The sequence below is a fragment of the Protopterus annectens genome, chromosome 8.part0, assembly GCF_019279795.1.
Source record: "Protopterus annectens isolate FY-2018-M chromosome 8.part0, PAN1.0, whole genome shotgun sequence".
In the NCBI taxonomy this organism is placed as follows: domain Eukaryota; kingdom Metazoa; phylum Chordata; order Ceratodontiformes; family Protopteridae; genus Protopterus; species Protopterus annectens.
The window spans coordinates 324,144,930-324,170,763 of record NC_056741.1 but is presented as its reverse complement, the minus strand read 5'-3'; the positions used below and the strand labels follow the sequence as shown (position 1 = coordinate 324,170,763).

The window sequence follows — 25,834 nt, the reverse complement described above, 5'->3', positions numbered from 1 at the left end:
CCAACAATTGAGGAATGAATGAAAATGACATCAGATGGAAAAAATTATGTACTCACCATAATGTTCCATCTTTGTCTTTTCATTCTTCAACATTCCTGTTTCCATCTCCCAACCATTTTGACTCTGGAAGGATTAGAAGAGACTAAGGGAACCATTGTTCCTTTATTTGAGCTCCAGATATTCTCATCTCTTTTGTTTGCTAAATATTGTATAGGCTTAAAGGTCAGCAAACAGGATCTGAGGTGTGGTAGGGCACTAAGGCAATATGGGTAAGGGAGGCGTTCACTAGTTCAGGTGCTCCACGAGCTGGAAAGATCTGAACTCATTTGTTGAATGAAAATGGACAGCACAGATGGAATGCTGGGATTTAGGTAGCTAGGGACTCTGTCCCAACAGTTGAGGAGTGAATGAAAATGACATCAGATAAAATTATGCACTAGCATAATGCATCTGTGTTGTCTCTTCATTCTTCAACATCTCTCTTTCCAACTCCCAACCATTTTGACCTCTGGAAGGATTAGACGAGGCTAAGGGAACCATTGATGATCTTCGTTTCTCACTGCTGCAGTCATAATCATTGGGTTATCCATGCTGTGGTAGCCCTCAGTTGGTCCGAATGTCAGAGTCAAGGTTTTGTGCGTCTGCTGCTGTCTCTTGCTGGGTGACGTCAGGTCATCCTAGCTATAAAGGAAAGCAGGCGACGCTATTGCCTCAGTCTTTCTTGCCGTGGAGCCCATAGCAGAAGCAATTCACAACAGTGCTGGTCGGCTGTTTCCCGATTTCGAACGTAAGCTGAAAACATCTAAAGCTCAGTACCCCATTGTGGATCCTTCCTTTTTCTTGCACTAACCGATGTCCAAAAAAGTCAGTAACTGTCTTGTCTGTGGAAAGCAAATACCACACCGAGATTTCCATTCTTACTGCGTCACTTGCTTTGGCCCAGATCACGATGTACCCCGCTATCCGTTCTGTGCCCTCTCTAACGCTAGAACTATTCATCGTAGAGCTCTGTTTGTCGCCAGTTATTTTCATCTTCCACCTCCAACTACTGGTATGGCATCAGTCAGTCAGCAAACCACAGATCATCTGAAAAAAAAAAACGTAAAGATAAGGATAGAGACGGACAGCATAAGGCCAAGCCTTCTGACTTCTCCACTGCTAAGCAGGTTGTCAGTTCTTTAGAATTCAGTGAGGCGCTTTTGCAGCCCCTGATGTCCGACTCGATTTTTTCGCAGGCCTCTACTGCGGCCCTTTCAGAGTCCTGTATGCCGCATATGTCTGCATCGTCTAACGAGCTTTCGGCTGTCTCGCCCTCGGTTGGGTCCAGAGCTGCTAAGCAGGCACCGGCTTCCAAGGATTCCGCTCGCACTTTGAATTTCACTTCAAGGCCTTTGCCTTCTCTTTCGACTAACACACCGGTGGCACCAAGGGATACCCTTCAGGTCAGACTTAGACCCACTCCTAAGAAAACAGCAAAAAGTCTCCATTCCACTACTCCTCCCCCTTCTCAAACTAGGATGCTTAAAATGGCAGAGGATCTCACCACTTTCATCCAGGGTAATCAGGCCACTCCAGCCAAAAGGAGAAGGGATCCTTCTCCAGACATCCTATCACATTTAGACTCAGAAGGATCTGACTCCCCTGTTTTTGAAGAGGAAAATCCTCTTACTGCTTATGAAGGCTGAGATGCAGAAGAATCTATTCCTTCTGCATCACTTCCAGAGGACTTTTCCTTTGGGGAAACCCTCCACACCCTCAGGAGCACTTCCAATGGGAATCGACGGATTTCCCTCAATCCAAGAAAAGACTGAGTTTCTGGACCTACCCCAGCATAGGCCTCTGGCCATCCCACCAATCTTGGAGATGGTAGATGATGTTTACCAATAATCCAGCCTTACCCCTGACACCCTTCCACCTGTCCTCAGAAAACCTGACTGGTATTACAGGATACCTGACTCGCATAAATTCTTGTACAGAAATCCTATAGCAGACCCAGAGGTGATTACTCAGGGACCTAAGGGAGTTAAGACTACCCCTGCAAAGAATCCTACTCCCTCAGACAAAGAATCCAGGGCCCTAGACAGATGGGGTTAAAAGGTATAGATCTCTGCAACTTTAACTATGAGGGCTCTCAACGGTCAGTTCCATATGTTAAAATATCAACAGCACACTTTGGAACTTTTGAGACAGAAGATTTATGCTTTGCCAGATTTTGCCAATAATGGAGAGCAGAATTACTGCACTCTTCATCTCGCATGGTAAAGCACTCCTTGCACTGTGGTGTTGATGCCCTAGAAGCTTCTAGCAGGGCAGCAGTGACTGGATCTGTTATCAGAAGACATGCATGTTTGAAGGAACAAACTCTCCCTGATCATGTCAAAGCTAAAATCATGGATTCACCTCTTGACAAAGACCGCTTGTTTGTTCAGAAAACTGAAGAGGTGCTTAAAAAGATGGAAGACAAAACAAAATTGATGCAGACTGTAAGATTTCCTTCAATTACACCCTCCTAGGTTCGGCAGTTACTTTCCCTGTAAACACTGGTCTTTTCCTGCACCAAACAGGCAGGCAGAATGTAGAGCAGGGAGTCAAAAACAACTATGTATGCTAAAAGCTCTCAATGACTACCTTTCCCATCTTTGCCTGCCCCCACCACACCAAAAGCTAGGAAGAAGGCCATCTCTTTGCAGAGAAAATTGGACCTTTATACCAAAAGGTCAATGGGTCTTAATCATTGCTCAGGGGTACGAATTCATTTTCCGTGAACTACCACCTCCGAGAGAGTACACCTAGACCTATCCCCAAACCATTGGGTAGAAACACTAAAGTGCAAAACCTAATAGCCCTAGGAACAGTAGAACCTGTGCCTCCAGAACAAGTTTCAAAAGGATTCTATTCCAGATTATTCCTTGTTCCCAGGAAAGAGGGAACTTGGCGTCCCATCCTGGACCTATCCTTTCTCAATACTTTCCTGGTAATCCCAAAATTCAAAATGTTTACCTTACAACAGCTTCTACCTGTGCTGCCAAGCAAAGCTTGGATGGTCACCTTAGACCTAAAGGATATTTACCTGTACATCCCAAGAAGGGAATCGTGCAGAAAATTCCTGCCCTTCAGATCAGGATCATTACATTTTCAGTTCTCTGCTTTGCCATTTGGCTTATCTACTGCTCCCAGGGTATTCACTAAATGTATATCTCCTGCCATTCCATTTTGCAGGCAAAACAGTCTACAGATTTACCCTTACCAGGATGACTGTCTCATCAGGCAGACTGCAAGGAACTGCTCCTGCAGCAGCTCTCATTTGTAAACACCCTACTCACCTCTCTATGGTTCACTATCAACGAAAGGAAATCAAAACGAACACCTACCAGGAGAATCCTATTTCTGGGAGCCTTATTGGATATAGAACAGCAAATGGCCTTTCTGTCCCCAGAAAAGAAAAGTGCCCAAACAAATTACTTCACTCTTCATGCCTCACAAACCCAGCTTTCTGCCAGGAAATTCCTGCAAGCTGTAGGGTACATGGCCTTATGCATCCTCCTGGTACATCTGGCCAGACTGCACATGAAAATTCAGTGGTATTTAAAGAACGTGTGGTGTCAACACACTCAACCTCTGGGCACCTCCGTGCCTGTGATCCCTTGCCTAAGACTGGAGTTCCTCTGTTGGGCCCCAGGCCTGTGCTCTGCAGAAGGGGCTTTCATTCACCCTTCGTCCATCAGACCTGACCATAATTACAGATACTTCGGACATGCGCCCATCTGGAAGGCAGATGCGCCCAAGGACTCTGGGACGCTCAAATACTACCCTTGCACATCCACCAAAAAGAAATGATAGCAGTGCAAAACTCTCTGGCATCCTTCAAACCCTACCTCAGACTTGGGGTGGTTCTCATAAAAACAGACAACACCACAGTCATGTGACACATTAACAAACCGGGAGGGACTCTATCTTACCCCCTGTGTGGACTAACCATGAACATGTGGCTAGCAGCCTCATCCATGGGACTACATCTTATAGCCCAATACCTACTGGGCAGCAACACCACCCTAGTAGACCACTTAAGCAGAAACCTGCTGGACCCACAGGAATGGCAAATCCACAGAGACATTTTTTCCTGCAAATTACCCATGCGGGACCCCCACCCCGGGTGGACCTCTTTGCCTCCCATTTAAATCAAGTACAGAAATTCTGCACCATGGAGTACTATCACCTGACCTGGAAGGTCAATGCTCTGACCTTTCCTTGGAATACCTCTGATAACTCACCTGCTATCCCGGGTCGGGGGGTGGGACTATGCTGCACCCAGAGCTTTGTACACTCAAGCACTTAGCTTGGTATATTCTACCATAACCAACAAGGAATCCTAGGATAAGCAAGCAAGTCCTTGACATCCCTGAAGCCAGAAGGCCCAGCACCAGAAAATCTTGTGGAATGGAAAAGATCCTGCTCCTGGAGCTAGTCCAAGAGGGCAGACTTTAATCTGCCCTCTATTCCTCTTATTCTAGATTATCTGGCTGAGCTTCTTAATAAGGGCCTCTCCTTCTCCTATGTAAAGATTCATGCCTCTGCCATCTCGTCACTCTTTGATACAGAACAGCCATTGATGTCCTTCAAGGATGCATCTGCAGTCATCACATATGGGTTGTCCTGCCTCAGGCAGCCCTTCGGTCGGCCGGATTCCAAAGTCTGGGTCCGGCGTCAGCTGATGTCGCCCTCTCCCCGACGTCAGAGCGCCTGGGGTATAAAAGCGTCAGCCGACGCCATCTTCCTCAGTCTTTCTTGCCGCGTGGTGCCCGAAGCAGAAGCAGTTTGCAAGTGCCGGTCGGCCAGCTCCTGTAATTCAGCTACCGAAGACTTCAAAAGCTAAGTACCCCGTTGGGGACTCTTTCTTGCCTCAGCCGATGTCAGATAAAGTTAATAATTGCTTAACTTGTGGGAAACAATTACCTCATAAGGATTTCCACTCTTACTGCCTCCCCTGCCTAGGCCCAGACCACGACATCTCGGCCTGTTCCGCCTGTGCTTCCTTCAACGGACGCACTCTTAGACGTCGGGCGGAGTTTGCAGAGGAATTTTTTGGGGCTAGTTTTTCATACAATATGCCGTCGGAGACTCCGACTTCACATTTAACAAAGAAACGGAAGGACAAGGACCGACACGCGGGCCGCGGTTTCGGCTGAATCAGAATCCTTGGTACTTCTGACCCCCGAAACCGCTCAACCGACAACCTCGGCCCTGGAGGCCCCTGCTGAGTCGGTTATTGAATTTCCCTCAGAAACAGGTGGCTTGGAAACTTCCGACACCATTCCTCTAGACAAAACTACACCAGCACGTGGTGCAGCTAGGCCTCCTGCATCCATGTCCATAAAGGCTTTTACCAGGGCTAAAGCTGCTAAACATACAAAAGCTATGCCTCCCAGGGTTATTCCTCAGGGACCCTCTACCAGTTCACATTTTCTAACTTTAGCAGAGGACCTTATCTCCTTAATTAGGGGCTCTCAACCCCCTCTAGACAAAAGGCCCAGGGTTGAGCCCTCTGATCCCCACTCCTCAGAGGAGGCCTCTGATGGCTCTGCTCTCTCGGACTACCAGGAGGAGGCTTTTACGGCCTACGAGGATTCTGATGCAGAGGAATCTATCCCCTCGGCCTCCCCTCCTGAAGAACTATCCTTCGGGAAGACCCTTCACACTATGAGAGAGCATTTCAAATGGCAGGGCCAGGAATTCTCTGATTCCAGGAAAAGATTAAGAACTTTTCTGCATTTACCTCAGCATAGACCTTTGGCTATTCCTCCTGTTTTGACTGTCATTGATCATGTGTACTCTGAGTGTAGCATAACCCCTGACACACTTCCTCTGGCCCCTGCCAAACCAGATAGGTACTACAGGGTCCCGGACTCGCATCTTTTTCTTTATAAGGCCCACTCTGCTGATCCAGAAACTATTTCCCAGGGCCCTAAAGGGGTTGCAGCTGCCACTACTAAAAATCCACTCCCCTCTGAAAGGGAGTCCAGGGCTTTAGAAAGATGGGGTAAAAAAGTGTATACTTCTGCTACTCTTTCTATGAGGGCATTATTAAATTGTCAATTTCATATGATACAGTACCAAGAGTATTTGTTAGATGAATTGCAGAAGAAACTGTCTTCACCTGAACCCCTAGATCGCAAATCACTTCAGGATCTGGTACATAACTCCCAGCAGGTTAGCAACCATTTCTTACAGTGTGGTTATGATGCATTGGAAGCTTCATGTAGGTCAGCTATGACAGGTGCAGTCATACGTAGGCATGCTTGGCTGAAGGAACAATCTCTGCCAGACCATGTTAAAGCTAAGCTTCTGGATGCTCCACTGGAAAAGCAAAAGTTATTTGGCTCCACTGCTCAGGAGGTCTTAAAGAAATTTGAGGAAAAGGCAAAATCTGTACAAACAGTCAAAGATTTTCTACAAGTCCAACCACCAAGATTCAGCAGAAATTGGCCTACCAAGAATTGGTCCTTTCCGGACACAGAAAGATTTCAGAGAGGCAAGAACAGGCGTGCCAGAGGTAGAGGGCAAGCTAGAGGCTCCTACAGAGGACGTCAATGGCAGCCTACCAACCAGAGAGGTAGTGCAGGATCTGCAACTGCTGCACAAGGACAGACTCAATGACTTTGCTTTGACTCCGCCAACCAGGGCTCAATTAGAAGCACCTTTGGGTGGAAAGCTTTCCTTATTCTCAGAAAATTGGCACAGTATTACAAGAGACAAATGGACACTGCAAATAATAGACAAAGGATACAGGTTCCATTTTCACACATTGCCAAAAAGAAAAGGCATGCCAGACCTGCCACCAAATCAAAGGGCAGAGGCTTTGAAACAAATCTCTAACTTAATGCAAATGAAAGCTATAGAAAAGGTTCCTCTTTCAGAACAAGGCCAAGGATTTTACTCCATACTATTCCTTGTTCCAAGAAAAGAAAATCAATGGAGGCCTATTCTCGACTTGTCCGCACTGAATACTTATCTCATTGTGCCAAAATTCAAAATGCTGACTACAGCAACTCCTTCCCATGCTGGGCAAGGGGTCTTGGCTGGTGACTCTAGACCTCAAGGAGGCATACCTGCATGTCCCTTTCAGACAAAGTTGCAGAAGACACCTCAGATTTCTTGCAGGTTCAGAGCATTATCACTTCTCAGCATTGCCCTTTGGCTTATCTACTGCGCCCAGAGTATTCACGAAATGCCTGGCATCAGTAATTGCACACTGCAGACTTCAGGGGATTCAAATATACCCATATCTGGACGACTGCCTTATACAAGCGGACAGCCAACAAACTTTGGTAAAGGACTTGAATTATGCCATCCGCCTACTGCAGCCCTTGGGATATACAGTCAACATTCACAAATCAAGACTTGTTCCATCCCAAAGAATAACTTTTCTGGGTGCGGATCTAGACACAACCACCCAAATGGCTTTTCTCACAGAAGAAAAACGGAGACAACTACCGGATTACTTCAAGAATCTGACAAGACAAACTCAGCTGACTGCAAGGAAAATCCTGCAGGCCCTGGGTTACATGGCATCTTGCATTCTTCTGATTCCACAAGCAAGGCTGCATATGAGGAAACTACAATGGTACCTAAGGAGTTTATGGACTCAGCACAGTCACAGCTTAGAAACTTTGATCCCACTCATTCCATGCCTCCAAAAGGAATTTCTGTGGTGGGCTCAAGCAAGCCAGTCAAACAGGGGTCTGCCCTTCAGCAAACCAATAGCCAGCCAAACCATTACAACAGACGCTTCAGACCACGGTTGGGGAGCACACATGGAGGGCAGATGTATTCAAGGACTATGGTCACAAAAGGAGCTGCGCATGCACTTAAACCAAAAGGAAATGCTGGCAGTGATGCATACAATCGAGGCCTTCAAACCCTTTCTGCATCAAGGCCACCTGCTAATAAGGACAGACAACACCACAGTTATGTGGTACATAAACAAGCAAGGAGGCACCCATTCCTACCCTTTTTGCAGACTGGCAATTAATCTATGGGAACTTTCCTTGAAACTCAATATAGAGCTGCAATCCCAGTTCGTGCCAAGAAAAGACAATATACTGGCGGACAGCTTAAGCAGAAATATCATGGATGCACACGAATGGATGCTGCACCCAGACATCTTCCTACAGATAACACAATCATGGGGAAGGCCAGACATAGATCTTTTTGCTCCCCCCCCCCCCCAATCATCAGCTGAAGAAATTCTGCTCAAGGACATACCACCCACAAGCATGGAAAGTGGACGCCCTATCTTTCAGCTGGAGAACTCTAACAGTGTATGCATTTCCACCTCTTCCATTAATAACCAAGGTCTTACTGAAGATCAGGACAGAGCAGTCAAAAGTGATTTTGATAGCTCCGGACTGGCCAAGACAGCACTGGTACCCACTGTTAAAGAGCATGTCACGCATGAAACCATGGCCTCTTCCTCAATGGCCACTTCTCCTGACCCAGCACAATTACAAAACTCTGCATTCCAACCTGAAAACCTTGCAACTAACAGCCTGGAAAATACCTTGACTCCTCCTCAGGATAAGCTATCCAAGAGAGTGAAGGATATCATCATGGAAGCTTGCAGGCCTTCCACAAGAAAGGCATATTCAGCAAAATGGAAAAGATTTCACACTTGGAGCACCAAAAAGGGCCTAGATGCGACGGTGATGGACATGGCACATATCCTGGAATACTTGGCAGAAATGCTCCATAATGGCCTGTCTTACTCTTCCATTAAAATTCATGCTTCAGCAATTTCAGCAGAGTACAATACTGATCCACCTGTCTTTTCTCATCCTCTCCTAAGACAGTTTCTAAGAGGAATTAAAAACATCAATCCTCCAAGTAAACCTCCAGTGCCTACTTGGGACCTTCACTTCGTGTTGGAAAAACTAACACTGCCTCCCTTTGAACCAGCAGCATCTGCAGAACTACAGTTCCTGTCTTGGAAGACCGCCTTCCTTCTGGCCATAACCTCAGCAAGAAGAGTATCTGAGTTACAGGCCCTCATGGCAGTACAGCCATTTCTTATTTTTCATCAGGACAGAGTCTCATTGAGAACCAATCCTTCATTTATGCCAAAGGTGGTATCCAGGGTCTCATTAAACCAAGCTTATTCACCTGCCTACCTTCTTTCCAAATCCACAAAACAAAGTGGAGAAACTAATGCACACCCTGGACATACACAGACAGTTGCGCTACTACTTGGACAGAACTAAAAGCTACAGAAAAACTGATCAGCTGTTGGCATATGCTGCTGGTGCACAAGGAAAAGCAATTTCCAAACAGACAGTTTCAAAATGGATAGGGAATTGCATACGTTTTTGTTATTCCTTTCATGGAAAAACTGTGCCAGCTAACATTAAGACCTCATTCCACCAGAGCCACAGCCACCTCCACAGCCATCTTAAGAGGGGTGGCTACCAAGGACATTTTAGAAGCTGCTACATGGAGCTCCGTGCATACATTTTCCAAGCATTACAATTTACCTTTATATTCCAGATCCAGAGCAGGCTTTGCTACGGCAGTCCTGCAGGGCATTTTAGCTACACCATCCTTTACATAGATCCTCCACCCCCAGTTTGGCTATGGTATTCTACCCATATGTGATGACTGCAGATGCATCCTTGAAGGACATAGTACAGTTTTGTACCTACCATAAATGTAGATGTCCGATAGGTATGCATCTGCAGTCAGGTTTACCCTCCCTCCTTCCCCTCTTGGGTATTTACTGGGTACTTTCCCCTCTCGTAGCTAGCTGGGGTTATCTATTATGGTGTATTTGTTTTATATATATATATATATATATATATATATATATATATATATATGCATATATATGCATATGCATATATATTTCTGTGCATGTTTGGAATTTATTGCATTTCTCCAAATTTAGCCTTCCTTTGAGGGCACCTGGCATCTGGGGCAAGAAACACTGAGGAAGATGGCGTCGGCTGACGCTTTTATACCCCAGGCGCTCTGACGTCGGGAAGAGGGCGACATCCGACGCCGGACCCAGACTTTGGAATCCGGCCGACCGAAGGGCTGCCTGAGGCAGGACAACCCATATGTGATGACTGCAGATGCATACCTATCGGACATCTACATTTATGGTAGGTACAAAACTGTACTTTCTCCCACCCTCTTATCAAACAATTCCTTAAAGGAGCCTCTAATATCAGGCCTCCCAGAAGATAGCCCACCCCAGCTTGTGATCATAAGTATGTTTTAGAAAAGCTTACTCTGCCCCCGTTCGTGCCTGCAGCATCCTCAGAAGTCAAGTACCTCTCTTGGAAGACTGACTTTCTCCTGGCTATCACTTCAGCCAGGAGAGTGTCAGAGCTTCAAGCTTTAAATGTCCATTGAGCCATTTATTTTCCAAGCAGACAGGGTCTTCCTGAAAACCCCAACCCCTTCTTCATGCCAAAGGTGGTTTCAGATGTTACCTTCAACCACGCCATTCACCTGCCCACATTCTTCCTAATCCTCAGAACAAGGGGGAAAGGATACTGCATTCTTTGGATGTGCACAAGCAACTCAGATTTTATGTGGATCGTACAAAGACATTCAGGAAAACTGACCAGCTCTTCGCTTTAAAACAGGGACACAGGGGAAACCAATATCCAAACAGACCATTTCCAAATGGATAGCACTCTGCATCCAGTTTTGCTACTCTTTCCATGGAAAACCTCCCCCTAGGACCATCAGAACCCATTCCACTAGGGCAACCTCTACTTCCACACCCCGGCTGTGTGCTACACGAACTCAATGAGGAACTAAACCCACACATAAGGCTGCTTTTTAATCTTAGCCTTACTACAGGATACGTACCCAGAGAATGGCGTACGGCAACTGTGGTCCCACTCCACAAAGGCGGTGCTTCTACGGACCCTGGAAATTACCACCCCATAAGCTTGACGAGCCTTGTCTGCAAAGCTACAGAGAGGATCATAATGGAACTCATAAATATAAAGACATTGGGGACCTACAGACACTGGATCCTACCCAATTTGGCTTTGTCAAGGGCAGATCCTGCCTCTTGAACTTGGTCGACTTTTTCGAAACAGTCACTAAGGCCATTGATGAGGGTAAGGCAGTTCACACAGCCTACCTTGACCTAGCAAAAGCGTTCGATACAATACCCCACTCGGGCATCATAGAAAAGCTCACCAGCTTAGATGTAAACCCATATGTCACAAGATGGGTTGCAAACTGGCTCAAGGACAGAACCCACAGGTTAGAGTTGCTGGTGCCATGTCAGACTCTAAGCCGGTCACGAGCGGTGTCCCACAGGGCTCAGTCCTGTGCCCCCTCTTGTTCGGCGTTTATTTTTCTGAAGTGCAGGCAAACATAGGGGGATTGTGGCTGACGAAATTTGCAGATGACTGCAAACTGGGCACCATAATTGACACTCCATCAGACACAGACATCCTCCAGAGAGGTCTCATAGAAATGGATAACTGGTGCCAGAGCCATGGCCTTAAGCTAAATGCCAAAAAATGTATAGTCATACCCTTTGGGAAAAACAAGGTAACCCCTAATTACCACATAGGTGGTAATCCATTAAACACGGAAGAAGTTATCAGGGACCTGGGGACCCAAGTTGACAGTAACCTCTCTTTTGACACACACATTGCCAAAGTGGTTAGGAAGACCTTCTACATTGCCCACCTGATCATGAAGGGATTCACATCCAGATCAGGAGAGGTCATTGTACCCCTGTACTCTTCACTTATCAGACCAGTGATTGAGTACAACGCCCCATTCGGGATGTACCTTACCCGACACCTGCAGCAGTTGGAAAGACCCCAAAAGTTCCTCACCAAAAGGATAAAGGGGCTCAAACATATGTCATACGCTGCCCGACTGAAGAAACTCCAGCTCTATTCAGTCGCATACCATCTGCTCAGAGGTGATCTGTGCCTGACATACAAGGCCATGTCCAACCCGGAATTAATGGACATGCTCCACCTCAAAAAATCCAAATCCACCAGAGCCACGAGAGCAATAGACTTAAACCTCAACACGGATATAAATAGGACGTGCTGGAGGGACAGATTCATCACCCAGAGACTCCCTACACTATGGAACAGAGTCCCAGTCCATGTGAGGCAGAGCCCCTCACTGACTCTGTTCAAGAGAAATCTTGACGAGTGGATGGGAGATTGTAGGTTTACCCCGGGAATCATCTCTGTGTCACTGCTGGACAGAGGCACAGCAAACTAATGGGTATAGTATTCTCATCCTAAGGGGTGGTGAAAGCCACACACACTCTGGCTAGGCTTATAAATGCCCTAGGGCAGATAGCCTAGTATGAACCTATGCACCTAAGTCCTTAGAGGGGTACCCACCAAGGACAGCCTGGAATCTGCCACATGGACTTCAGTCCACACCATTCACCAAGCATTGCCATCTGAATCTATTCTCAAAAGCTAGGGCTGGGTTTGCCTCTGCATTTCTGTAGGGCATATTTTCTCAGACTCCCAACCGTCCACCCTTCTACTCAGCTTTGGGACTCTTCCCAATGGTTATGACTGCATCAGTGAGAAACTAAGAACATAGTACAGTTGTGTGCACTTACCGTAAATGTAGCAGTTCGAGTGTTCTCACTGCTGCAGTCATGCTTCTTTCCCTCCTGATATCTGCTGTCCTTAGAGATGCACATTTCTGTGGGGGTCTCTCACCCCAGGACTACTACTAATTTTTAAAATTGGACTTTGTTGGTTGGTTAAGCCAAGAAAAACTGAGGTAATGGTGTCACCTGCTCTCCTTTATGGCTCTGATGACCTGACGTTACCCAGCAAGCGACAGCAACCGACGCACAAAACCTTGACTCTGGTATTCGGACCGACCGAGAGCTACCACAGCATGGATAAACCCCACTGCTGATGACTGCAGCAGTGAGAACACTCGAACATTTTATGGCAAGTGTACACAACTGTACTTTCCTTTATTAGAGCTCCAGATATCTTAACTCTTTTGTTTGCTAAATATTGTATTATCTTAAAGTTCAGCAAACAAGATCTGAGGTGTATGGTAGGGCACAAAGGCTTTATGGGTAATGGAGAAGCTCAGTAGTTTTAGTGCTCCACGAGCTAGAAAGATCCAAACTCATTTGTTGAAGAAAGAAAATGGGCAACACAGATGGAATGTCATGGTGAGTACATCAAGTAATTGGATTACTGCTGCAGTATATGCTCCCTCCCACATTCCCCATTGCTCTTTTATACCTGGGTTGAGGGATGAAAGGGGACTTGTTAATGCCTTGCTTTTACAGTGGATGTCAAAAAGGTCAGTTTTCTCTTTCCTTAATTTTCATATACCTTCTAAACTGATTGTACTTTTAAGAGGGAGGGAAGACTTGCTGCATGTTCCCGCTTTTGTTTTTTTATACCAGTTGGAGGGGCCTTGTAAAGAAGTATTATCTCTATCCTACAGGGAATACTCCATAAGATTTCAACAATCCCATTTCTACCAGACTGGGGCAAGAGGATCAAGTCTTATACCAGTAACTTGAGAATGATGGATTACATTTAGTCCTATTATAATAATGTAAAGGTACTATAACGCACTCGGTGATGTCAGTGACTTACAGATGTTTTAGCCCGTTATCTTGGGGGACTTTCAACTCTTCTTTGAGGACATCCACAAAAACTCAGTCCAGAAGGCAGATGTCTACCTTCATGTTAAGGAGTTGGCACTACAGCAGCAGTCCTATTATTCGCACGTTTATTGTTGTGGAAAGTATACTCGTGCAGCTGTGTGTTCTTTTCTGTTTTTGCAACCTTGGTGGTAAAATAATTGCATTGAGGATATTGCATGTAAAACCCATCATATTGGAGCCTTCCTTTTGCTGCTTGTGCCAGATTTGTTATTTGGCCAGTTCTGTTTTGTTTTTTGTGTTCTGTTTGCACTTTCTGGCTTTTGATATCTTTGAATTAAAACCAAAGCATAATATTCTTGTTGCTCATCTTTTTACAGTTTTAAGAATCTCTTGCATCACTTGTATTCCTGAAATGGGTGTTATTTGTACTCTGCTACTATGAATACACCTTGAGTTCTTCCTTCGTGAGCATCAGTACTTCATGTTTTGGTTTGCTATTTTTTACACTTCTAATGTAAATGTAAAGAGATTTTCTCTTTACTCTTGGTCATTCTTCAGTTGGTTTAGCCTAGAACAGTAAATGGAGAATCATTGTAATTCAATGTTTTCATGAGTGTTGCATTATTCAGATGTCTCGGGCACCCTTACACAAGCAACCTCAATTGGGAAGCTCATGCTAACTGCAGATATTGGTAATAGAGTGCTTTGTTTTTACAACTTTACATGATTTTGGTCCTTGCCTTGTTGCAGTTGATTTTTTTCTTTTTACCATGTTTTTTCTGGTTCCAGTGTACTGGAGTTCTACCTTTATTTTTGTCAACAGTAATGAATACCCAAATTTTCATTTTTATTTCACACGAGACCCAGACTGACATTTATTGACACTTCTTACTTGTGTTGCTTTCAGACTGAACTTGAAATAATTCGTGAGGAGGACTTTAGTCGTGTTCTTCAAATGGAGGAGGAGTATATCCAGCAGATTTGTGAGGATATAGTAAGAGTCAAACCAGATGTAGTTTTCACAGAGAAGGGAATTTCAGGTATGAAGATCCTACTTTAACTTTGTTTTGTTTCACATTCTTTTTTCAGTTGGGTATATGTGCTTGTATTTCAACCTTGTTTGCTTTACATTTCTTTCAGTTGTGTATTTGTTTCAGATGTCCTATTCCCATGTTGCAGTATTCACATCCTTTGGGCTATCCTCTGCTTAGCTACCCGAAAGTCTGGCCAGTATACAAAAGGTTTAGTAACTGCAAGGTACGTGGGATGTCTTGACTTGGGTCATAGGGTCCCCTACCGTAAAAGTAGCTGTCTTCACATACCTTTCCTCAGAACTTCTTTGCTTCCAGTTGAATGTCAGATGTTCCTGCCATTGGATCTTCGTGTTTAAGATAAGTACCATGTTGGGGCTGTTTTCTTCTCTTTTTGGGTCACTGAATGCCTGCTTAGATTAATTTCATCCAGGAAAGGAAAGTGTAGGTGCTGATGTCAGATCCCCCATAAGGATTCCATTCTCCTATCCCAAAGACACTCTCGTTGTCTTTTCATCTGGCAAACCATTACCTCAGACATGTGGGTCTTATCTATCATAGAAAAGGGTTACTTCATGACTTGGGGCATTCCTTCCTCCTTAAGAGGCATCCCACAACTACCAAATGACCAGCTTCCCATTCTGATCTTACCAATAGAACAGGGTGGACTAGGACTACTTAATTTGAGGGGGTATTTTAGAGCTGTTATACATAGCACAAGCAGAAAACTATAATTCAAAATGGAAAGGAATGGACATGGGGAGGAAGCTCAAGAAATAAGGAGAGACTGAGATTTTGGATGCAGAACTTAAGGAGAACCACTAAAATCATACATAGTATTATTCATAAAATAGCATGGAGTATTCTAAGAAGCAAAGCGGCATGAGAATGGAGAAAAGAGATTTTGCTGATAGGGATGACTGTGGTTATGGATACAGATAATAGGCAAGAGGGGACTGGAATTTTTTGGAGAAAACTGGCAAAGGAATCAAGGTATTGGGAGCAAATAACTAGAAAGGGAAAGGTAATAGAATAGGAAGAGGTCAAGGATTTATTTGGACTGCAGGTTAGAGATTGCCTTCCCTATCAAAGACTGATATCAGAGTATAGGCAAAGAGAAAGAAATAGGGGGCTCCTAAATGAAAGACCAGCACTGGTAAGAGTTTTTAATAGAATCTAGAACAGAAGCTGCCATTAAAGGAATAATTAGTAAAGCATATAAATGATTGCATATTAATTATAAGAATCAATCAGAGGAGCTTTAGAAAGGATTGTTAAGAGAGTTTGGAATAAGCAATTCACAGAGACAGTGGGGGAATATACAACAAAACCTAGAAGGTTTAGGATCTTTGCTTGGAAGTGTTTACATAGGTATTTTTATACCCAAAGTAGACTCCATAAAATTTTTCCTCCGGTTGATAGCAAATGTTGGAGGTATGACAGGCAAGAGAGGTAACTGGAACGTATTTTTGGGGAGTGTAATGAGCTGGTAGACTTTAGGGATATCCTGCAGACTGCTCTTTTCAGACATGCTGGGTGAGCGGATTGGACTGACTGGGGAGAGGAGTTTTTTAGTTATGATCCAGAATCAGAATTGCCTAGACACAAAGCCTTGCTGAGTCTAATTATGTTGGCTGCCACAAATGCAAGTACTAGCAAATGGAAACCAAAGTCTATAACAACTTTACTAGTAGTAGTGAATATAATAACACAGGTAAAACAACTGGAATTGGGATCTTTAGAAAATGGAAGGAGCCAAACCTTATAGGAAAATGGGAATTTTGGAAACAATATTTGCAGAGCAGGAATGAGGTTTAAGAGACAGGACTTGCTGACAATGACTGGAAGGTTTATAAGTGATGGATAATGTTTGCAGCTACAGTTTTTAGGGTGTCTGCGATATAAACTATTTGAAATTAATGGGGTATCATTTTGTTGTATGTTTTTCATTTATATAAATGTAAGATCGACTTTGTCATATGCGAACATTTAATAAAGATGCTTGGAAAAAGGACCAGCTTGCGCTTTTCCAGACAGTCTTAGCCTCCTCTCTCAAGGGAGTATCTGTCCTGTCCCCTCAGTCAGAAAAGGGAAAGGGCCTTTACTCCAGATTTTTCCTAGTCCCAAGGAAAGATGACCCTTGAAGACCCATCCTGGATCTCTCCTACCTCAACCTTTTTCCTGCAAGTACCCACTTTTCACATGTTTACAGTCCAGACTCTCTTCCCCCTTATAATGCCTCAGGCATTTTTAGCCACTTTGGACTTCAAGGATGCATAACGACATATCCCCATAAGGCCCAATTACAGGAAGTATTTACGATTCTCTGTGGGTTCCTCGCATTTTCTGTTCTCTGCCTTGCTCTTTGGACAGTGTACTGCTCCAAGGGTTATGCACCCAGTGTCTGGCTTCAGTGGTAGCCTATTGCAGGGACCAAGGGATTTATATTTTTCCATACCTGGATGACCTCCTGATCCAGGCAGGTTGCTCTACTTCCCTTCACGTCCATCTCCAAAAAGCTGTCTGTCCTGCAGACCCTAGGGTTCAACATCAATTTCCCCAAGTCCAAACTAAACCCATCCCACAACCAAGTTTTCTTGGGGTGCAGGATAAGGACAGATGTTATGAGAGCATTCCTTCCATCCCTAAAGGTGGAAAGCCTGAGGCGCAATACCTGCTGTCTGTCCTCCACACCACTGCTATGACAATGAGGCAATATCTCAGACTCCTAGGACATATGCCCTCCAAATCTACCCATGTTGCCACTGGGAAGACTCCACATGAGGAAACTTCAGTGGTAAGTGAAGGGTCCACATGGACCCAATACTCCCACCCCTTGGACTACAGCATTCCTTTCCTACCATGCCAAAGGAAGGAGGTCTTTGGTGGTTGGATCTAGTCTCCGTCTCAACCCAGGACTTCCATTACAACCTCTCACCCCAGTCCAAGAGATGTACACAGATGCCTCAGACGTGGACTGGGTAGCTGCTCTGGGCATTTTCAAGGTGCAAGACTCATGGACAGACCCCTTCAGGTGGGAGAAAATCAACAGAGAAATGAGGGCCATCATCCTTGCTCTGGGGTCTTCCAGCACATTCTGAAGCAAGACCCCCTGAAGTTGTTCAAAGACACAACACTACATTACTCTGGTAAGTGAGCAAATAAGTGGGAACTCAGTCTTACTTGCTATGCAGACTTGCACTCCAGGCCTGGGAATTGGTGGCTCGACATGGAGTCACCCTGCAGGCAGTTTATATTCCCTCAGCTCGGAACACTCAGGCAGACACCTTGAGCAAGTCCATGTCACAATCTCACAAATGGATGCTGTACAGGGATGTGTTCCTGGACATAGTCCACAAGTGGGGTACACCACAAATAGATCTTTTTGCCTCCCCTCTGAACAGACAATTTCGACTCTTTTGTACCAGGGCACCCAGCACCCTATTGAGGGCAACAGATGCCTTTTCTGTCTCATGGAAGGGGATGTTTCTGTATGCATCCCCCATTTCCCACTCCTGCAAAAACGTCCTGTCAAATTCAGCAGGACAAACCAAAAATCTTGCTGGTGACACTCTTCTGGGCAAAAAAGCATTGGTTCCCCCCTCATTCTGCATTTAGCCAGAGACCGTCATCACAAGTTAACTCACAGTGGACCTCCTCACACAGAACAAGGGATTCCTAATTCATTCCCTCTTGGAATCTCTGAATCTAACCCTGTGGGTAACACTTTTACACTGAGGACGTGCTTAATGTCCTGCGGGAGGCCAGGAAACACAGTACTGGGAGATCTTATTTCTCCAAATGGAAAAGACTCTCCATTTGGTCTTCAAAGACAACTAGACCCATTTCAGGGAGAGTTTCCTTTAGTGCTGTCCTACCTGTGTGAATAGTTGCAAGCAGGGCTGGCATATTCTTCCCACCTAGTTATGTTCTGGCTCGCCTACCTCTTGACCCTCCTCTTGCCTCCCAACTTCCACAAAAGTTATTCCTTAAGGGAGTGCTGCACCTAAGGCCCCCCAGGAGGCCAGTCCCACCCCCACCCCCATGGGACCTGAACTATGTTTTAGAGAAGCTCTCAGTTGCTGCTTTCAAGCCTGCATCAAAAGCCTCTCTAAAATATTACACTGGGAAGACTGCTTTTGGTGTCCTTGTCAACAGCCAGGAGAGTGTCGCCCCCCCCATTTTCTAATCTTCCGTGGACTAGGGGAAGACTGTGCAAACCGCCTACCTTGACCTGGCCAAAGCTTTTGACACTGTTCCCCACTCGGGCATAATAGACAAGCTCTCTCAACTAGGCATCAGTCCATACCAGATAGGTAGCAAACTTGGCTTACTGATGGTCCACGTAGTCAAAATAGAGGAAGCCACCTCAAGCAGTAGACCCGTAACAAGCGGCGTACCCCAGGGTTTGGTCTTGGGGGCCTCTGTTATTTAGAATATACTTTTTTTAGGTGCAGGCCAAAACCAGTGGGTTATGGCTGACCAAGTTTGCAGATGACTGTAAAGCTGAATGCTGTCATCAATTCCTTTAGTGATGTGGACAATCCTCCTAGAGGGTCTCACTCAAATGACTGGTGCCAGAAACATGCCTGAAGCTGAATACTAAAAAATGCATCATCCTCTTTGGGGAGAGTGATGTCCACAGAAATTATTACAGTAATAACTTCCTAAGCACGCGTGAGGGATTTGGCCACCCAGCTTAATAGCAACCTGAATTTTGACCACCATGTTGCTTCCGTTGTATGGAAAGCCGCCTACATGGCCCACCTCATAAGTAAGGGTATCTCATCCAGGGACAAGGAGGTCATAACATCCCTGTTTTCTTCCCTTATAAGGCCCATTATTGAGGACACCACCCCTTTCAGCATGTATCTCACAAAGCACATGAAGCAGCTTGAGAGACCACAGCGGTTCCTCACCAGGAGAATCCAGGGCCTCAAACATCTACCATACACAGGCTAAAAGCCCTGTCCCTCTACTCAGTTTCTTAAGACTCCTCAGAGGTGATCTGTGTCTGGCATACAAGGCGATCACAGACCCCACCTTGATGGGACTGCTGCATATCTGCAAGTCAAGCTCCATTCGAGTAACCCGCACATGTGGCCTCAACCTGGTTTGTGACATCAACAAGACTTATTGGCGGAACAGGTTTGTGTCTCAGAGGCTCCCTCATCTGTGGAGTAGACTCACTCTCCACATCAGAGTACCTCTTTACCTCCTTTTTTAAGGGCAACCTGGATAACTGGATGGGAAACAGAAAATACACCTCTAGGATTCCAACAGTGTCCCTGCTGGACAGAGGAGAATCGGGTGCTGATTTGTCTAAACATGGCCTAAACTCTTGGCTAGGCTTATAAGGGACTCAGGGCCAATAACCTAGTAGCCTCCTATTATCCTACAAGGATAGAGTGACCCTAAGGACCAACCTGGCCTTCATGCCTAAGGTGGTCAGTGAGCTGTCTCTGAACCAATGTATTCACCTCTCCACTTTTTTACACATCCCCAACATGACAGTGTCTTGCATCCCCTTGATGTTCACAAACCACTATGATTCTGCCTTGACATGATCAAGACCCTTAGGAGATCAGAGCAATTGTTTGTCCCCTTTCACCCAAGGGCTCCAGGCAAGGCGGTAACAAATCAGACTAGAGCAGGGTTTGTGTGTGTGTGTGTATGTATATATATATATATATATATGTATATGTATATATGTATATGTATATATATATATATATATATGTATATATATATATATATATATATATATATATATATATATATATATATATATATATATATATGTATATATATATATATATGTATATGTATATATATATATATATATATATGTATATATATATATATATATATGTATATATATATATATATATATATATATGTATATATATATATATATATATATATATATGTATATATATATATATATATATATATATATGTATATATATATATGTATATGTATATATATATATATATATATATATATATATATATATATATATATATATATATATATATATATGTGTGTGTATATATTTGTATATGTATATATATATATATATATATATATATATATATATATATATATATATATTTTTTTTTTTTTTTTTTTCTGTGATAACTGGAGATGGAAGAGAGAAGGTAGAAAGCATACTTCAGGTTGTGGTTGACAGGTAGTTGAGAATGGTGTGTATTTTAGATATTCTGATTCTAGTCAAGTACCATATCATCTAGAGAGGATGAAGTTACAGGAAGGTAAATGTTGATAACATCTTCCGTAAGGTAAGTCTGCTCTTGAGGTGACCTCACTTGATGCTAGCTCTTCAACTTAGGGTTAAGCTAATGCAGGACATCCACATTGAAAGGTTTGCTAGTTTTGTGTTTGAGTGGCCAGATCACAATCATACTTGCGTCTAGCTTGCATCCTTTTAATGGTCACTTAGCACGTGCTTGGTTGAAGCATAGATGACTATGGGCAGATGTTCTTCGTGTTTCACTACTGCAGTCCTAACCATTGGATTATCCATTCTGTGGTAGCCCTCAGTCGGTCCGAACAGTAAAGTGTAGCAGGGCTTTGCCTCTCAAGTTGAAGACATGCTGGATACTTCTTTACCAGTAGGCACTAACCATTGGATGTATGCCACCTGTTCATCTCCTGGTACTTGGCCTTCTGGTTACATAGCACATCAATAGGTAACATGACCTCATGCCACCTCTTGACCTTTCTAACTCTAATACTGTTTCTAGTAAGTACTGAGCTGGCTACTAGATTAAGTTGGCCCCATTTCTGTTAACCAAGCATGTGCCTTTCCATCCAGATGATGTGCAAAGAGGTGCTTATTTTTTTTTCGAAGGAGTCTGTGGACCCTGAAGCCCTTAACTCTGAGATGGATAAGAATAGCAATACCTCGCGTTCCTGTAGCTCCCTTCCCCCAGATGTGACTTCCCTCCTCTTTTGGAGAAACCAGCAGAGTCCTGAAGGCTTCTATAAATTGGCCTGTTGCTCCCTTACCACCACCCCCCCCAAAAAAGTGTTTTAATGTGTGTCTGTGGAAGGAGGAAGATATTTTGGTCACCACCTTCATGCTTCTTTGCTGCAAATAGGCATTCTTTGCTGACAAGAAGCTTTCATATAACTCTACAAGCTCTCCGCAGGCCAAAACCTCGATAAGGGGCAGCCTAGGACATATGTTTGCATGATATTTTTGGTGTATTGTATGTCCCAGAGTCCAGATGTCTTGCAAGGTGAGTGAGGAGAGTTTGTTTACCTTGGCATTCCTGAGTTCTCTCACCTCTTCAGATTCTGATCCTCTAGTGAATCATGCAATAGAAACCAGCAGCCCTTCCTAATTCTGAGGTCATGGAAAATGGTTTATGATCCCTTACCTCAGTTTTTATAGTGGGCTTTTGTGCAGTTTCCTATAACTGTATTGTAGTGATGCTGTGAGAAGGACATCAGAGCTTGTGTGCCTGCATATTATGGTGGTGATGGTTCATCCATCGTTGCCGACAATGACCAAGGACATCACATCGAGGAGGTTGAGTACGGTGTGTCCGGGTTGAGTACGGTGTGTCCAGCTGTGGCTAATCAGTCCAATGCAAGCTCTGAAAGCTCTTCTGCACATCGGGCACAAATGATCTGTTGAGTTGGTTGGCAGAGTTGGCTATGGATTTACGCAGCTCATGCTTCCTCTGCACTTCTGCAGTCCTGCTCTGCTTGTAGGAAGTGGCACCTTTGCTGATTCAGCTTTGCCAGGTGGGATGGTCTTGCACTAGGGTTTCCCAGGAGTCTGGATCAATGTCAAAGCTCTTCAGAAAGACTTTCAACATGTCCTTGAAGAGCTTTTTCTGCCCACCTTGTGTGTTTGCCTCCCGCGAGTTCACTATAGAACTGTCTCTTGGGGAGGTGCGTGTCTGGCATACATACAAGGTGGCCTGCCCAGCTAACTTGGATACTCCTCAGCAGGGTGTAGATATTTGGCAGTTCAGAGTGAGAGCGCACAACTGTGTCTGGAACTTTGTCCTGCCAGTTAAGTTTCAGCAGCCTTCTTAAGCAGTTCATATGAAAGCAATTCAGCTTTTTGGCATGGCACTCGTACACAGTCCATGTCTCACAGACATACAGGAGTTGAGCAGTAGTATGACTGCCTTGTACACCTTCAGCCTTGTGGGACAGTTTAACACCTCTCCTCTCCCAGACTGACTCCCGCAGCTGTCCAAATACGGTGCTAGCCTTGGCGATGCACGTGTCTGCTTCATCAGTGTTCACAGATCTGGAGAAGTGTGCTGCTGAGGTATGTAAACTTGTCAACAGCCTTCAGGATCTCACCTTTAGCAGTGATTGTTGGTTCCGCATACATTTTCTGCGGGGCAGGCTGATGCAAAACATCAGTCTTCTTGGTACTGATTGAGGCTGAATTTCTGAAAGCAGTGGAAAAGCGGTTCATGCTCTGCTGCATATGGGCCTCTGGCAGCATTGAGTGCGCCATCATCTGCGAACAGGAAATTATGCACAAAATCCTCTTCAACCTTGGTCTTGGCCTGTAGCCTCTGCAGGTTGAAAAGCTTGCCATCAGTCCTGTATCTGATCTTAATGCTGGTTTCTTCATCATCACAGAAGCCATCTGACAGCATGGCCGAGAACATCATGCTGAACAGCATAGGTGCTCCCAGTGCACAGCCTTGCTTAACTCTGTTGGTGACTGGGAAGGCATCGGAGGAGTCTCCATCGTCCAGTACTCGAGCTAGCATGCCATCATGGTACTGGCCCACCATACTGATGAATTTGCTTGGGCAGCCAAACTTCTCCATGATCCACCATTGGTCAGGTCCACAAACATTGTATAAAGGTCCCTGTTTTGTTCCTGGCACTTCTCCTGTAGTTGACATCCTGCAAGAATCATGCCCACTGTCCCTCTGCGCTCTCTAAAGTTGTACTGACTCTCTGGCAGGTGTCCATCTTCCATGTGTTTAGTAAAGCGGTTGAGGTGGATTCTGGCAAGAACTTTGCCGGCAATGACCAGGAGAGCGATTCCTCTGTGGTTGCCACAAGACTGCCTATTTCCCTTTCTTTTGTAGAGATGGACGATGGAAGCATCATTACGCTCTTGAGGGATAACTTCCTGTTGCCACATGGTCTGGAAGAGCTTGGTGAGCTTCGGTAACAAGACTAGTCCCCCTGTATTGTAGGTTTCGGCTGGGATGGAGTTAGAGCCTGGTGCTTTGCCATTGGAGAGAAGCTTAATTGCTTCCTTAGCCTCCAATTCCTTTGGAGGTTCTGTCAAGGGAGGTGTTAATGGCGACTTGCGGCATGCTGTCAATGGCTTCGGCATTGATGGAGGAAGGCCTGTTCAGGGCATTGAAGTGCTCAGCCCATCTTTCCAGGATGACGTTCTTGTCAGTGAGCAGGGTAGACCAGTCTGCACTGACCAGTGATGATCCAGAGGACTGTGGCCCGTAGGTGGTCTTTAGGACATCGTAGAAGCATTTGAAGTTGTTGCTATCGGTCTATTTCTGGATCTCATCTGCCTTTCTGCTGAACCAGGAGTCTTGCATCTCTCTGAGCTTTGCTTGCACCTTGAATTTGATGGCGTTACAGGCTGCTTTTTTGGAGACTGATGGTGTCTTGCTGGAGGGATCTGAAGGCTTCATGCTTCTTATCCAGCAGCTTCTGAATGTCTTCATCATTGTCATCCAACCAGTCCTGATGTTTGCGTGTGTTCAGGTCCAAGTGAACAAGAGCGGTATTGTAGACCACTTCCCTAAAAGCTGCTCAGTCCTCTTCTGCACCATTGGTGCCAAAGCTGAGTTGGTCAAGCTTACTGTCAAGGTCTTCACTGAGATTCTGGCACACACAGTGCCGTTCTTACTTGCTGACATTCAAGCGACTGTTAGTGTTGTTCCCCTGCGGATGCTGCCTAGACTGGATGTGCATGTTGAGTTTTGAGAGAATGAGTCTGTGGTCTGTCCAGACGTCTACACCACACATGGCCTTGATCACTCTAACATCCTGCCTGTCCCTTCTCCTTACTATGATGTAATCAGTGAGGTGCCAGTGCTTGCTGCATGAGTGCATCCAGTACATCTTGTTACAGTTAGGTAGGCTGAAGTCTGTGTTTGTGATCAACAAGTCAATAGCTGTGCAGGTCTTTGGCAGTAGAAGACCATTGCTATTGCTTTTGCCAACTCCATTCCACCCAGTAACTCCCTCCCATGTCTGGTAGTCTGCACTGACTCTGGCATTGAAGTCTCCTAAAATGAGCTTGTCTGCCTTGGGCACAGATGCTATGAGGGACTCCATGTCTTCATAAAACTTGACTTTTATCTCCTCTGGGTTTGCCATGTTGGGGTCATATGCAGTGATAAAGGTGGTGTGGCGCTTTCCTTTGAGGGGGAGCCACAGAGATGCGAGTCTATTGTTGAATCCTTCTGGAGGCTGGCTAACTTTCTGATCAAATTAGATCGGATGGCAAAACTCGCTCCTGCTTCACTGCGTACATTGGTGCTGTGGCCTCTCCAGAAAAAGGTGTAACCAGCTTTGACTTCTGTCAGCTGGCCTTAGTCTGCAAACCTGGTCTTGCTGAAGGCTGCTTATCTGGATGTTGTACCTGCCGTGTTCTCCTGCGATAAGTGCTGTCCGTCTCTCAGGTCTGTTTTGGAACTATCCATAAGCGTGCACACATTTCATGTGCCAGTGGTGAGTGAAGTAGCAGATATTTTTTCCTTTGTGATTTATGATTGGGGTCCCCACCAGGAATAGGGTGAAACAGGCTATGTTTAGGGCACCTTTTCTAGCCCCTTCTTCAGACCATAGAGGTAGCAGAGCGATCCTAAATAGGGCTGCTCAGATACCCAGGGGGCTGCCGAACTCCACTGCTGCTGTGGTCAGTAGAGAACAACCCATTGCCCTGGGCCGCCTGTGTGTTGGGTTGTGGTTACAGCTTCCAGTGTATCCGCACCTGCTGCTTCATCATTCGCCCATCGTGACAGGACTTGACAAGGGGGGTCATGTCATGACTTGCACGTGAATTGGATTATAGTGAGAAAGAGTTGCGCAGATCGTCAGTGTCACACAGTGTCACACTCTCATCCCAGTCCGTCTTGGTCCAGTGACAGGACATGAGATAACTGGAGATGGATT

General features: G+C 45.1%; 1 protein-coding gene across 1 annotated transcript in view; it reads left to right on the top strand.

The window, feature by feature from the left end:
• Positions 1-25,834, top strand: part of CCT3 (chaperonin containing TCP1 subunit 3) — a 1,145,726-nt gene that overhangs the window by 409,834 nt on the left and 710,058 nt on the right. Inside the window, 1 exon segment of the mRNA XM_044079187.1 lies at positions 14,550-14,682. Coding sequence (XP_043935122.1) covers positions 14,550-14,682 — 133 coding nt within the window.